The 15,403-nt window shown below is 37.4% G+C and overlaps 1 protein-coding gene across 1 annotated transcript in view; it reads left to right on the top strand.

Annotated features, from left to right (window-relative positions):
- DEF6 (DEF6 guanine nucleotide exchange factor) overlaps positions 1-7,005 on the top strand; it is a 71,186-nt gene extending 64,181 nt beyond the window's left edge. The window contains exons 9-11 of the mRNA XM_026680404.2: positions 1,043-1,241; positions 5,769-5,859; positions 6,314-7,005. Of these exons, the coding sequence (XP_026536189.1) occupies positions 1,043-1,241; positions 5,769-5,859; positions 6,314-6,540 (517 nt within the window). The 3' untranslated portion in view covers positions 6,541-7,005. The remainder of the gene's footprint in view (positions 1-1,042; positions 1,242-5,768; positions 5,860-6,313) is intronic.
- Positions 7,006-15,403: the final 8,398 nt, after the last annotated feature.

The following is a 15,403-nucleotide window of genomic DNA, read 5'->3' as shown; positions in this document are numbered from 1 at the left end:
TGTTTTATAGATGGCACTTGCCCCCTTCGAGATTGGCGAAGATGCACCCCAACACGAGCCCCAATTGTTGGAAATGCCAAAGCATAGAAGGTACCTTCTTCCATATGTGGTGGTCATGCAAGGAAACCCAGAAGTACTGGCAAAAAATTAGGTGTTGGCTAGAGGAAATAACCAAGGAACAAATTGAGTACAAACCAGAGTCCTTCCTTCTAGGAATTTTCAATAAACAAATACCCAAAAATCGAAGTATATTGTAATTCATATCTTAACCGCAGCCAGATTGGCATTCGCCCAATGCTGGAAATTACCTTCTATCCCTACTGAACATATGGTTATTCAGAAAATTTTACAATGCGCCGAAATGGACAAACTAACCCAAGCATTAAAAAATAAAGAATCCTCATCCTATTACAACAATTGGAATCCTTTGTATAATTGGCTAAACCAAAGATAGATCACCTCTAGGAAAACTATGGCCGAGGGCCTCCTAAGCAGAGATAAAGAAAAGCACTGCCGACGATATTTTTGAAGAAGAAAGGATCTAACAGACAGTCACAAAATATGGTTTTATTTTAACTGTTTTCTCTATTCTACCCTTCCCCTCCCTTCCCCTTCCCTTTTTCCTCTCTTAGGCTTTCCTCTCTTTCCCTCTTGGCCTATGCTAAGGCCTGTTTGTCTTTTTGTTGTACATAACATGTAGTTGTGTTGTGCTTTTAAAGGTAAAACTAATAAAGTATTTTTCCCAAAAAAAGAAAAGAAATAAATAACAGGATAGAAATAGTGCAAGATGATACAGAGAAAGACAAGAAGCAGCAGATGTGAATTCCTTAAAAAGAAAATTCCCAACAAATTCCTTCTCCCTCCCTTTATGATACTATAAGTGACCGTTCCCAGAGAGGAGGCAATCTGTTCCTTTTGCAGAGCAGAATTAATTTCCTTCATAATGTTATGGGTTACTTATGAATCATGGGACTAACCCAAACTTTAGACACTAAATCACTCACAGAATGAGAGTGAATTAAATCCTGTATAATTTTGTTAGATTGCTTTCAGAGGAGGAAGAAAAACTGAAGCAGTTGATGAAATTGAAGGAAGAACAAGAAGAATATATTATCAAGGCCCAACATGAAAAACTGGCTCTCAAGCAAGAGATGGAAAGCAAGAGCAAGTTTCTAGAAGAAACTAAACTGCAGTTGGAAGAAGTCAGATTTAACAGGGAGAGGATGGACCAAGATGTTATGGTAAGCACTGGAACTGTGCCTGTTTTTTCCTCTTTTGAAGAGGTTTTTTTTTTAAAAAAATATCAAGGGTTTTTATACCCTATTTCATTGCCTGTGGCAGGAATTCCTGACCTTTTTGACAGGAGGAACCAGTTTCATAGAAGGGGCAGGGGGAAGGAGTACACAATTGAGAGCCTGTGCAGGCAGTTTTGCTCGCCCGTAGCTCATCTCCAGCTGTGTGGCCTGGTTCCTAACAGTACACAGACAGGTACCAGTCTATGGTCCTGGGTTGGGGACACCTGCTTATGAAACATGTTATTCCCAGAGGTGAGGCAGGCAAGCCTCCACTCTTCGAGAAGAGTGTTAAGATCTAGCTTTGCCAATAAGCTTGAAGGTCTAAAAATATGATGCAGCCTTGGGGATGGTTGGTGGCCTGAGGACATACCCATTCCCTTGTTAACCTTTTGAATTTTGTACATTGGATTTTATCTTTACTTGGAAGTTTTAACTTCTTTGTGTTTTTATTCATATATTTATGTGATTTTATTACACGTTGTGAGACACCCAGAGTATTTTAGGTGAGATGGGACATGTAGAAATTAAATACATACGGTACATACAGGCAGACCTTCCACATAATTCTGTATTGCTGTAGCTAACATTTTCATTTTAAACACTTCGCTCAATATTGAAAAAAAAAATGAGGTTACTAATATCAAAATATTCTTATATTTTACACTTTTAAAGTGTAAATCTGAGTGTTCTTACAAGTGCTGTTCCTGGTATTATTATGGTATTAAAAGGACCAAAAGGCCTACTTAAAGAAAGACTACTTCCTCTTCTATATAAATACATTTTTATTTTTTTAATATTTAAATATTTTATTTTAAAAATTATTATTATTATAAACTTTTATTCATTAAACATGAAAGTCAACTGAACATTTAAAAATGTATCACAAGCATCATTGACTGGCTTTGATGATTGATACGGGTTGCTGCCAGCATCCTAGGTATCATCAACCAAGTATCTTCTTAAAATGTATGTTGTTCCTAGTAGCTCAGTCTTTTGTGATGATGATGATGATGATCATGATGATCATGATAATGCATTCATTTACTGTCAATTAATTTATGCAATTTAAGCTAAAGAGTCTCCAAGCAGAGAACAAATATGCTATAGAAAAGATGATCTCAGACACGTACCTTCACTATAATTGAATGTTCAGATAGGAGTTTCAAAACCAAACTTTGTCAAAATAGTTGTCGCATTGATTCAGTTTGTCAGTCAGATCCAAGTTGATACATATATTGAAAAATCTGAGACTTAAATGGTATTGTAGGGGTTTGAATTGATTCAGTAAGTTTGATATGATTCGTTGAATTGATTTAATGAAACTATTAGAATGTTTACAAATCTACTAAATGCTGCTATTTCTCCTTTGTGGTGGAGATAGCATCCAGGATTGGATAGTCAGTTGCAGTTAGCTGATTGGACTGAGTCTGTCAGATCTGTGAGGACACTCCCGTTACCAACGGTTCCCAGAATTGACTCAGTCAAGCAGCTAGGACAATGTGTTTCAATTCAATACAAGTGGCGTAGTTGGCCAGCCATACTTAGTGGAATTAATTACTTCCTTAGTACTTTCAAGTTCGAAGTACTATTATTATAGATATTTTTATTTGTTTGCTTAATTACATACTTTCACGTACAGGTTTTTGGGGAGGGGCAGGGGAGAAACTGAGAAGTCAAAAACAAATGTTCCAGAAAAAATTGCAGTCAAACTGTCTCCTATTATGCCAAGAAAAATGCATGGATGTGTTCATGTAAGTCATCAGGAGTTAAGCTAATTGAGGGTGATTTTACTTTAATCTCACTGTGAGTTGGCAACGTTATGCCACTAGATGGCATGCACTAACCTGTTATTCTATTTTTAAAAACTAAAAATGATAATATGCCAAGATCTCAGGAAATCAGAAATCTCCAAAAAAAATCATCCTCTTATACAGATTTGGCCAATTCTTTAAAATTGAAAATAATTATTTAAAAGTCATTTTTTTATTATTATTATTTAAGTTTTTATTGGTTTTTAAAAACAAACATAAACAAACAAAACATAAAAACATCAAGCCACTTTCGATATGTATATAAAAGTCCTTTTAATTATGTTTGTAATATAGGGCTTACAGTGCATGAAACTAGGTAACTGTGCCCACCACTTGAAAAAATTGCATTAGTCCACTCAAGAATAGTTTGAGATTTCTTTGCATTTTCAATAACATCTGCTATATAGAATTAAAGAACTGTAGCTAAGCAAACTTATAGATAAATGTGGCTGCAAATTGAGATAGAAGATCAGGTTTTTCCTAAGGATGCTCCAAAATGGGTAAACTGATCTAGTGTCAGCCCTTCGAGACCCAGATCAGGAAACACACTCCACATGATCAGAACTCTACTTTATTGAAACAGGTTATTGCAAAAGAATTTTGCAAGTCTATTGTATTTCTGCATTCTTCCCTCTTCAGTGAATCAGGGAGGAATCTTTGGAGTCTCTTCTTAATACTATCAGCTTTCCCAGAACTTAAAGAATGCTTCCATCCTGTTTATTTACATAATGATTTCTGATTAGTTGCTTCAAGGCTGTTTCCTTGGCTATCTACAGCTAGTTACTTACATCATCTGATCTCATCTAGTTGGTTTATTCACTGTGTGTGTGCGGGGAAACTCATCATAACTCAATACAACCTTACTTTTAATTTCCCTGGTTTTGATTTTTGTTACACTTTGAGGGGCTGGTGATCAGCTTTAACTTTTCAGTTTCAAAATTGCTTATTCTAAATAGAATTTGCTTGCCCAAATTATGTCTTATAGAGTAGTGTTTCTCAATCGTGGCAGCTTGAAAATGTATGGACTTCAGCTGTCAGAATTTCTCAGCCAGTATATTAGCTGGGGAATTCTGGAAACTGAAATCCACACAGCTTCAAGTTGCCAAGGTTGACAAACATTGATGTAGACTGGGTGCTTGATGAGAATCTCATTCCTCATGATGTTTGACCAAAGTGGACAAAGGAGACCTTTCTCTGCAGATACTTCTAACCTGTGGAATGTCTGCCATTAGAAGCTTAAGAAACAACATTCAAAAAGCTTAAAAACTACAATTTTAAAAAATGAATTTGGCAACTGAAGCAAGAATGGGTAGAGCTACCTGAGTTTGGGATGAATCCTGTTCAATGTTAAAGACATAATGAATTTATAATACTCTAATTGTTGATTGGGTATGCTATTTTTGATATATTGATCAAGTTAATCTGTTGTTTACTGTATTGTTACCTATGGCATATTGTTTGTAAGCCCTTTCAGAGACTGGTGATTCAGGAGACATCAAACTTTTTGCAGTAAGTAAACAGACCTTGGCTCCAACGGGCTGCCCTGCCCTTTCCCTAATCTTCCCAACACTCTACTTTTTTTATTTCTTCTTAGCAACCAGTGTCCTTGGATTTTTCCCACTCTCCCCCTCCCTCTGAAATGCTTCTCCCAAAGTATGCATGTTTCAGAGTTGTGCCTGGATTAAATGTGTCTAGTCATGGACTATTCAAAACTAGCTGTTCTCTGCAATGGATCGTTCTGAACATAACTACTTAAATATTTTTGTAAAGAAAATATTTCAAAGGTTAAAAAATGCAAGAAAGAAATAGAGCTGTTTAAAGAAGTTGCCATGACCACTTCCCTCAGGACAATTCTTCTCCTGTGCCTTAATGGGGCATTTTCTATCTACAAATTCTCTGCTCTTTCTCTGTTTCCCTTCTTAATAGATATTCCATATTTTAAAAAAGCTAGAGAAGAAATAGTAAAATAACATAAGAGATTACAATTAACTGATAAGTATTTCCCCCCTGTGAAATTCTTTAACACAATTATTTATAAAACCTTGTCTGAAAAGAACCTGATAATTGTAGCCCAGAGTTTGTGATGATCTTTCAAAGAGACAGCCTTTTTTGATTTAATGCTGGCACTTATAACACTGTTGCCTCAAGAAATTCCTACCATTTCAATTGTTTCAGTCCTTTTCCTGTTAGCCAGAAGTGATTACAGAAAGTGCTCTTAATTAATTAATCCATGTAACATTCTAAGTCATTTGCATTTTCAGTAGAAGAGGATATATATAGTTCAGGGTTGTACTGTGGAATCCTTGGTGCTCTTGTTTATATGCAGACATTTCATTACCCAACTAGGTAACATCATCAGTGTGAATGAGTGTGGGCTTTACTCTGTGTGTATGTGTATACATACATATATACATACATACATTCACATGCAGAGAGAGAGGGAGTATGTTTTCTCCTTAGTAAGTTCCTTGATAAGAGTATTGTTTTCTGCTTAATTGTATTTTTGTTGCTCAATACAATATCAACCTTTTTTTCAGTTGGTATGACGACTGCATTCAGTTGATTCACCATTTATAATTTCACTAAGTGTTGATTACCTAGAAATTACACAGATGTTAAATAGAGATAGCGCCCAAATCTTTTTTCCCTTCTTCCATTGCAGATAGCCCAGCAGAAGCTCCAGCAAGCTAGCACCAATGTAAAGCACTGGAATATTCAGATGAACCGACTGATGCACCCCATTGCTCCGGGAGGTATGACTGCAGAAGTATTCAGCTATGAAGCAAATTATGCAACTGTAGCCAGATGCCTTGTTTCAGGCTTGCAAGTTAAGCACACACAAATTTATAATTATCTGGCTGCCAAGGAATAATCTTGTGCTTTTTGAATAGACATTGTGTTTGTGTTTGATCTTCTTCCAGAATTTATGACCACAATTGTTTTAAAGATTATTTGTTCTCTTCTACAAGAGAACAGATATCCAGGTTGAAGTTCAGCAATATGGAATATTCCATTTGTTTGTATGTGCTTTGCTGTTATTCCCTACCATTGCTAAGTTCTGCTTCAAGAGAGGCAGCTTATAATTTCTTAAATGCATGCATTCTGTATACTTGTGGTAACAGAGATGGGCATATGCCTAGTAATTTGTCCCTTAACTTCTTAAAATGAAAATAAATTTGCCATGTGCTTTTCTTTTCCGGTTTATAGAAAAGCGTACTATGACAAGTGGAGGATTCCCTGGCTTTAATCCTGCAATGCTATCCATAAGAGAGTCATCTGTCAAATTGAAGCAAAATATGGAAAAAAAGAAATCTGATCTTGAGAAGAATGAAAGCAAAGAAAACATAAATGGAGAGACAGAGAAGCAGATGCCGATGCCAGAAAAAGATGATTCTGGCTCAGAAACCCCTTGTTTAGCTTCAGAAGAAAAATAAACCCAATAGATTTCAGTTAAATTAAATTGAAATCTAGGGACCAAAAATGTGTCATGACAGCTTAATGATTATTATAGTTTATAAATAGTGAACATATGTAAAGATTGTACAGGAAAGAATTGTGATGATCTCTGCAGTTAAGCCACAGAGTATCCTGGCAGTTCGATTTGTGTGCTACAGTTAACCCTGAAGGGGCTACACATACACATATAAATATTGCTTCCTGATTGAAATTTTAGAAGTATGATTTAAATATGGGATTATGGTTTCCCCAAAACATGATTTATTTGGTTTTAGCAGATGAAGAAGAGTTCTGGTAATGTGGTATCTTACTATGGTATTAAAAGTGCTAACAGTTGGTGGTCACAGTAACCACTACTGTAATGTGCCAAGAATTTTGTCATTCTCTCTAAAAAAAATAATTGTAAAATATATTGTCTGAACAATTGAAATGTGTTATAAAAATTGAGTCTTTTATTTTTTGGCAGTGTCATTAGTTAACGCTTTGTGTCATTCCACTAACCTTATATTAGTAAGCTGAAAGGAAATAACCAGAGTTTATGTAATTTTTTAAAATGTTATGTTCCTAATATTAAGAGAAATCAGCATTTAATAGAAAAGGTTACAAAGATAGAAATTTGATGTTTGGTTTCATTACGCTGCTGATGTATTGCACTATACAATACAAACTTTTTAGCTGAACATTTCAGTTAAAGTTCCAAATTAAAATATCCTAACAAATGACTATCCAGCCTGGAGAAGAGAGGCCACTGTTTTCCTTAATAAGTGGCTCTACCTTGTTTAAGTTTCCATAGCTAATATTGAAAAAAATGAATCTTTAAAAGTCAGCTAAGAATTATTTTGAAAGACAGCATTATATAAAGGGCTGAAAACATTGCTATTATGTGTAAAGATAAAATTCTAATCCCTGACATGTTTTTCTAAAATTTCAGATCCTTCATATTTAACTAAATCAAACAATTTGGAAAGTAAAATGCAAAATAAACACAAACTTATTCCATTGTTATATGGTGGAGAAAGATTCAGAGAGTATCTTTTAAAAAGTCACTATTGCTTATAGCATAGCAAGATATCCTTTATAATTGTCCTTATTATTGCTCTTATCCTCCTTATTGTTCTTACTAAGCAAGGTTTTGAAGCATGATGAAAATATTATAAAATGTTTCGAATCAGGACAAATACCATCTGTATCCTATGAGTAATAATGATGATATACATCTATCAACTCTAAAAAACGATTTCCAATTCCTGCAGAAGCAATTCTACTGTGAAATTGTCACAATAGGTGGCAGTAGCTAGCTGGTTTTGGTTGATTTTACAAAGGCAAGAGATTCAGATCTGATTAGGATTTTGATAGATCATCAAGAAATTCTAGAATTGTACATGAGACTGAGCAATTGAAAAAAAAAACCACCCATATAAGAAGAAAATGAAGGGGAAGTATTGTACCTCATAAATGTAGGCTTAGTATCTACAACAGGTGAGATGGTAAATACTTTCTAAATTGTACAAAGGTAATTGAATACTTTTCAATTACCTCCCTACCATTTTTAGGGAGAAAATCTTTCACGTGGTAAATTATAGGAAGGATGATTTCTGATCTTATGTTCACCTGAGCATATTAACTTTATAAGTGCAAGGACTGCCTGGCACTTTAGCTTTGCATAAAATAGATTGATAAATGAGTCTGTTCATTACAGGTAATTGTGATGATGATGATATGGCTGCTAGTATATCACAGAACAGGGAGTCAGATTTTACAGCATTGTAGGTTTCTCTTTTTGTGTTTGCCCCTCTCAAATAATTCAAAATGTAGAGTGTTTGCTGTTTAGTCTTTTCTGCTTGATTTTCCTTTCTTTATAACATCTCCATGTTACAAATAAGTGGAGAATGATAGAAGCCTGTCCTCTTTCCTATACCATCTTTCAATTTGCAAGGTTCAGATCTTGCTTTGGTGCCTGAAGTTTGGCTTGCCTGTTAGCCTCTCAGTGGGTAGGCTAAAATGTTATTGGCTAATTCATGTTTAATGTGTTGTGTGAATCCAGAGAATAGTTACCTAAACAGTTGGGTTAATTCAGTAAATCATGTTTTAGTTAGTGTATTACGTGAATGTAGCTTTGTGTTATCCAAAATTTCAATAGGTAAATTAAGTCAGAAGTGATGGATAAAAATTATTGGAATAGAAGTCTAGAGATTACCATATCAAATTCTATAAACCAGGAGTGGTTAACTTTTTGATGAGGCAAAATGTGTTTTGGGGGAACAAGGACTGTAGTGTGCAGAACAGTGAAGTACAATGGGAGAGATACAAAGTGGGAGATAGTGCTTTATTTGACAGGATTTTTCTTCAGTTTGGGAAGGTGAGTATTTAGAGAGTTTATTTTTAATATGTAATCTACTTCAGGAGTTAGAAAACAATACGTTTTATATATGTTTTATATTTAAAAACAGGAAATTGTGTAATGTTTATTATTTTCTGAATAATTTTGGTTTAGTCATGTAGCAACTACTATATCATGCTGTAAAAGAGTCTGGGATCCACAAAAGAGTTTGAAGTGATGTGTTGTCACATTATTAAAAGCCACTCATGTCTGCTATGGTCAATATAATCTGGGTGGTAGCAATGTACCTCCCACACCTATGCAGTATTTTCTTTCAAATCCCAGTTTGTGGTTAGCTACTGTATTTAATAATGTTGCATCCTTGCATTTTACGGTAGTATAGTTTTCAAAGTGGCCAGTAAGTTGATTAAAACAACACACAACAAAGAGCAAAATATTTCCGTAAACTAAATTAAACTTCAGCTCATTTAGAAAATTTTCTGCCTGTAGCCAGAAAAGGAAAGAAAAAAAAACCCATGAGAATCAGGTGAATTTAAAAAACAACAACACTAAAGCTCCATAAATAATCATTCTCACTAGCTACTGATACTTCAGAATTTCAGCAGATGGGTGTGTGAAGAATATGATGACAAGTTGACCAACTTGTGAAGGCTAATTACAGGATTTTAGTTGCTTAAATATGTGGTTAAATTGGTTTAAATCATTTTATTTCCAAGGTCTTTAAAGGGATAATTCAGAATTTATTTTCTATTTGACTGGGCAGAATATGAGAGACATAAGACATAAACTGGTTTTGTAGTAGCATATAATTGCTGATCCTATTTCACATAATTGAAGTACAGTAGAACTGCATCCCAAGGAAGTTTTTTTTTAATTAAAGCCAAATGACTAATGAATGACTCTTCCCATCCAGGACTGTCAACTGTTGTCAACCACTACCCCAGTTACCAAGCTACATTCTGGAGTCTAGAATAATTTAAGAACATCCAGACCTTTTATTAAGGTGGCTGACCTTGGGCCAATCTTTCTCTCTCTCCCTCTCCCTCCCTCCCAAAAAGGAGACAACTCACTTCTGAAAATCTTGTCACGAAAACTGCAAGGACTTGCAGTTAATGCATGGGAACTGTCAAGTAAAACATCTACAGAGGACCAAGCTGGTGGAAGCTAAACTAAACAAAAATAATAATCATGGTTTCAAAATAACTAAAAACACACATTCACACTGCACAAGGGAAAAAATTGAGAACAGTTGAAAATGTCACTTGAACAAACTGCTATTAGTTTGTCTCTTAAATCTAACAAAGGGGTGGGTGGGTGTTTTTTTCTCTCTCGGAAATTCTACGTTTGGCTTTATCTCCCCAAATTCCTGCTGACGGGAGTTGTAGACAAACTATAGCTAGGGAACTCTAGTTTTGGGGTGCTCCTTATAAATTACCGCAATAAAAATGAAAACACGAGTTTGAAAAATTAGCCTCTGTCTGTGCCCGGTGAATAGCTGCAGCTCTCGAAATGCCGACTTAAGTTCCTTTTTGGACTACTTTTAAAAGAATTGGCTCGTTGGGTACAACCTGCTTGATTCGTCAGCGACCATTGTGCGGATCCGGTTATGCTTCAGGGAAGAGCCGAGCGTCTCTTAACACGGGTTGAGCAATCTGTCCGCCCTTAGGCAGTCCTATGACACGCACGCACAGGCTCAAGAACGCGGCTCTGTCGGGAAAGGAGAACCCCACCAGTCCCAGAGGAACACCAGCCCGGGGGGGGGGCGGCAGAGCCCGACTCGATTGCGAGAAACAAGCCTTCCTCGCAGGGGGCGGAACAGGCTTGGGCTGTCGTCGTGGCGATATGCTAATACCGCCCTCGGCTCGCTAGGCGAGCCAATGGGACTCAAGTGCGCGGGTAGCGTCAGGCTCAGCCTGCGTGACGTTGGGAGGAGGGAGTCGCTGCTGCTGTTGTGGGCCCCGCGGGACGGGGGAGGGCGTGAATGGCAAAAAAAGTTCTGCGGAGCGTGTGACCCGGGAGCGTGGGCGCCTCTCCGCAGGCAGGTGAGGTGCGGATATACTCGGGCAAACTCGGCGTGAAGAGAGCCGCAAACAAGGCGGCGCGCTCGGTTCTCCCCGGATTCGGCGTGGTGGGCGGGCGAGGTATCTTCGAGCGGCGTTTGAGGGCGCTTAGAAGGCCCCAGAACCTCGTACAAGACTGTGGGCGCCGGCCGCGTCCGGCCCCTGTTGAGCCGAACGGTCTCAGGTTTCGGTCCGGTGACTTGGCTTCGCGTCCGCGCTGTGGCCTCGGCTCCCCTCGCTCCACCTTGAGAGGTAGCTGGACTGATGCTCGCTGGCCGGTGAAACCGGGTACATGAGCGGCCGCAGCCACCAGCCGCCCGTCCTCTGGCTTAGGATCCGGGACGGGGCGCTGAAGGGGATCGAGCGAAGGCAGAGCCGCTTTCTGCTTCTCAGAGCGGCGTGATAAATAGAAGAGCCGGCAAGGATGCCCACTGAGGGTTTGGGCCGGAGAAGACAGGCGGTCCTTTTTTGAGGGGGGCGGGAGGGAAATAAACTTTCCTTTGCCTTGCTGACTTTCGACGCCTCTTGGCTTGGTGGTAAAGCGGGCGGGGACTCGGGCCTGCAATGTCGCCTAAAAAGAGCACCGGGTGACCGACTCAGCCGGGCTGCCCTTTCAGAGGGTTCTGCCATCTAGGCACGGCAGGAATAAGGGCGGGAGTGTAAGCAGCCACCTGGGTCCTCCAGGTCCTCTGCATGCTCCCTCAGGGGAAGACAAGAACCAGGTATTTCGCTGCCTCAGGTAGAAAGGTAGATGGTCCGCAAGGTCAGGCAGTTATATTCAGGCATTGGAGGCAGAAAGGACCACAGATATCTTCTCTCCTATTGACAATACAAAGCGCAGCGCTCATAATAAATAACACGCTGGTGTCTTTTCAAAGCAGCCATAATTGTCTTTCTGAGGCAGCTGATGATCCCAGCCCTCCCTACAGAAATTCCCAGAGAAGAGGACAAGCAAGCAGAAATAAGCATCACTCTTCTCCAGCCTTGCTGAGCTCAGTCTTTCCCCATTATGTTGTTCAGAGCAAACCTGCCAGTATGGTTTCATACTTCAGTGAGATCAAATGTTCAGTTTAAAAAAATGGATGCTTCAATCTTCATAACTAAAGTGATAGAATTTTTTTTTAAAAAAGGTGTACTACATCAAATTGGAATAAACACACAGATAGTAGCTATAAACCCAAACCACAGTAGATTTCACAGTATGAAAATACAATTGTAGCTAACTGAAATGTTTTATTTTGTTTTAAGTCTGATACAGTATTTTTTTTTGTTTAATGCCATATATATCAATGATGCTACAGAATTGAACTTTGAAAGAACTTTGTTATTTCTTCTCTTTCCCCATGTTTGGAGACAAGTGCACATTTATTAAAATCTAATAAACACTGTGCATCTCTGATTGTTCATACTAGTTTTAAGGAATTATTTTTTATTTATTGACAATATATATTAAACAAATAATATTGTGCTTTGTAGTTCTTAAATTGAGAATTATGATAAAGTTATCTCAATGAAATTTTTTATTTCATTGCATATACAATTATAAAAAAGTGATTAAGCTTGTTAATAGCCGTTTTGTGAAGTTCTTTGGTTGTGCAAGTAGATCACTTGGTCATGCCTTGACATCAGGTATATCTAAATGTTGATGAACTTTTAGGATTGTATGAATTATTTGATTATGGATGGAGGTAATCAGTAAATCAGCTCTAGTGATAGACATGAAATGCATGTATGTATGTATGTATGTGTATGTATGTATATATATATATATATATATGTGTGTGTGTGTGTGTGTGTGTACACGTGTGTATGTATGTATATACATATACATATATATACCCTGTTTCTCCAACAATATGGCCTCCCCCAGTAGGAAGTCCCAGCATGTTTTATAGGCATGAAATGAAATTAACCCCCTCCCCCCAAATTAAGGCCTATATTAAAACATGCGAAATGGGGGGAATGGTGCGGGGGCTTGCCGTTAGGAAGTACTTTTGTTGCACACCCGGATATGGTGCTGCCTGCGTTGACCCTGATACGAAGTGCCCCACCAATGCCGAGGTCAACATCCAAGCCATATCCGCCCGCCCGCCTGAAGATGCAAGGGGGGGGGAATTAAGTCACGCCCCCCAAAAAGACAGCCTAGCCATTTTTTCGGGGCTCAAAAAAAAATAAGACCCGGCCTTATTATATGAGAAACACGGTATATATACCTACCTACCTACCTACCTACGTACATACATACATACATTATATATATATATATATATATATATAAATACACATATACACACATACATACATACATACATATACACACACAGAGAGAGGGGGGGGGAGGGAAAGTCCCAATAAATAGAGCAGGCTAACTTCTGTGAAGATAGGCACATAAAGCCATTATCTCAGGCATGTTTCCAGATGCACTGCTGTTGCATAGCATTGCAATAGTGACTTATGGTATGAAATAATTGAACGTTATAATAATAATTTCAATTATTTCAAATAGTTTCCTTTGAATAAAAAATTTACCTATAGAAACGATATATATGGCTGGGGATGGAAACACAGAGATTCGAAATATGGTTCCTGGTTTTCTGAAACTTTAAATCTTAATATTTACATCAGGACATCTGGAGGGCATTACATTGAAGAAAACTGGTACTGGAGCAAAATTTGCACAGGAAGGAGTATGTTAAGCAAACATTTAGCTAGACGTAGTATTTCCTATTTATTTTTCTTGGTTTAAGGAAATATTTTGTTCCTTTGCATTGTAGTAAGGAAAAGAGAGATAACAAAAAGTCAAGTGCCAATCTAAAAAATAATGGAGTTCTAATAGTCAGTAGGGGGCATGGTCTTAGTAGGCATCTAGACTCAAAACTAAATAGAGTTGAGCTGGTTAGTATGTGGATGAAAGATTACCAAGGAATATCAGGGCTGTAAACCAGATTGGAAAAAAAACTAGCAAAATGAAAGAAAGAGGGAAGGGTTCTATTTTCTTTCCCAGGAATAGTTGAAAAGGATAATTTCAGGAACTCTCCTCTAATTAAAAACCCTGTGCTTAATTTTGTTTATGTATCCAGGTAATGACCAACAGGAATAAACATACGGTAGATTTGCAAAGATGAATGTCTCATCGTATGCATGATAACATGCAAAAAAAGGAGGGGATTAGTGTGAAATTGAGATTCCTATTTAAAATGTAGTTAATCTTAAATGCAGGAGATGCTGATATAAAAATATAGATAGGTTTTGAGTAAGATTGGAGATATTTGTCCTATCAATTGCCCAAAATAAAATGTTCTAATAATACAGGTAAAACTTGTTTTTCATGGTTTCCAAGGCTAAAATTTAACCCACATCAGTCTAGTAAATAACTAGTATCTGAAAATAAAGATTTTTTCCTCGCTTGCATTTTGTCAGCATCTTAAGAATTTGTAGGTTACATAGTTCAAATGGAAGCAGTTGCACAATAAAGAGGTTTATGCAATTATAGAATGTGGGTAGCAACCATGCAAGCTCATTGGATGACTCTGGGTCAGTACTTCTGTTTTAGCCCAACGTACCTCACAAAATCATTGTTGTAGAATAAAATAGGTCTTATACTGCACTTTTATGTAAGTGCATATAAAATTCTTTAAAAAGTAAATATAATTTTTTTAAATCCCCCAAAACATCAAAGCATAAATTTAAAATATTTTTCTCTACACATATGTGCAATGTGTCTCATCTCTTTGCTGTTACAACCTCCAAATATTAAAGTTATCCATCTCTGCTTTAATAAATGATTGACAAAATTTAATCAAGAATGTTAGGAATCACTGAAGTACTCCCAATAATGTCTCCAGAGTTTGTCATCAGGGAGGTTTTACTTTCCTTTGAAAGAACTCTATAGATCTCAAGCTTTAAGAGACTAGAACAAATGTTGATGAAGAATTTTTTTGCCCCAATTTGTTTCTGGTTACATTTGAAAAAGCTACAATAATTTGATTTGAAAAACTATATAACTTGGGGATAGAATAGCTTAAGAGATATTGGATACTTTTGTTTCTTTATCTATTTAGCATATGGAAACATACAATATTAAACAGTATTACTATACAATATTAAAGATAGTTTTGTTTCATATTACTGTTTGTGAACAAAAGTTGTTTTCCTCCAGGCGAAGGAGGATCTGCTAACGACAATCAGGGTCCTTCAGGAGCACAGGTTCTCGATAAACTTGGACAAATGCCATCTAGTCCCAATGACTTGTCTCTTACATTTGGGGGCGATTATAGACTCTCTGTCTGGTCAAGTCTTCCTCTCCCAGGAGCTCCAGGACAGCATCAAGGCCGTCACAGTTCTGATTCTGTCCTCCAGTGGGGCCCCTCTCGCCTTGCTGTCTCAGCTCCTGGGCAAAATGATCTCCTGTATCAGCATTGTGCCCTGGGCTTGGTTCCA

Source organism: Notechis scutatus, chromosome 3, assembly GCF_049901735.1.
Source record: "Notechis scutatus isolate UNSWTSFEM ecotype Mainland chromosome 3, rNotScu1.2, whole genome shotgun sequence".
Taxonomy (NCBI): domain Eukaryota; kingdom Metazoa; phylum Chordata; class Lepidosauria; order Squamata; family Elapidae; genus Notechis; species Notechis scutatus.
The sequence above is the reverse complement of the archived record's forward strand: the minus strand, read 5'-3'. Positions and strand labels throughout refer to the sequence as shown.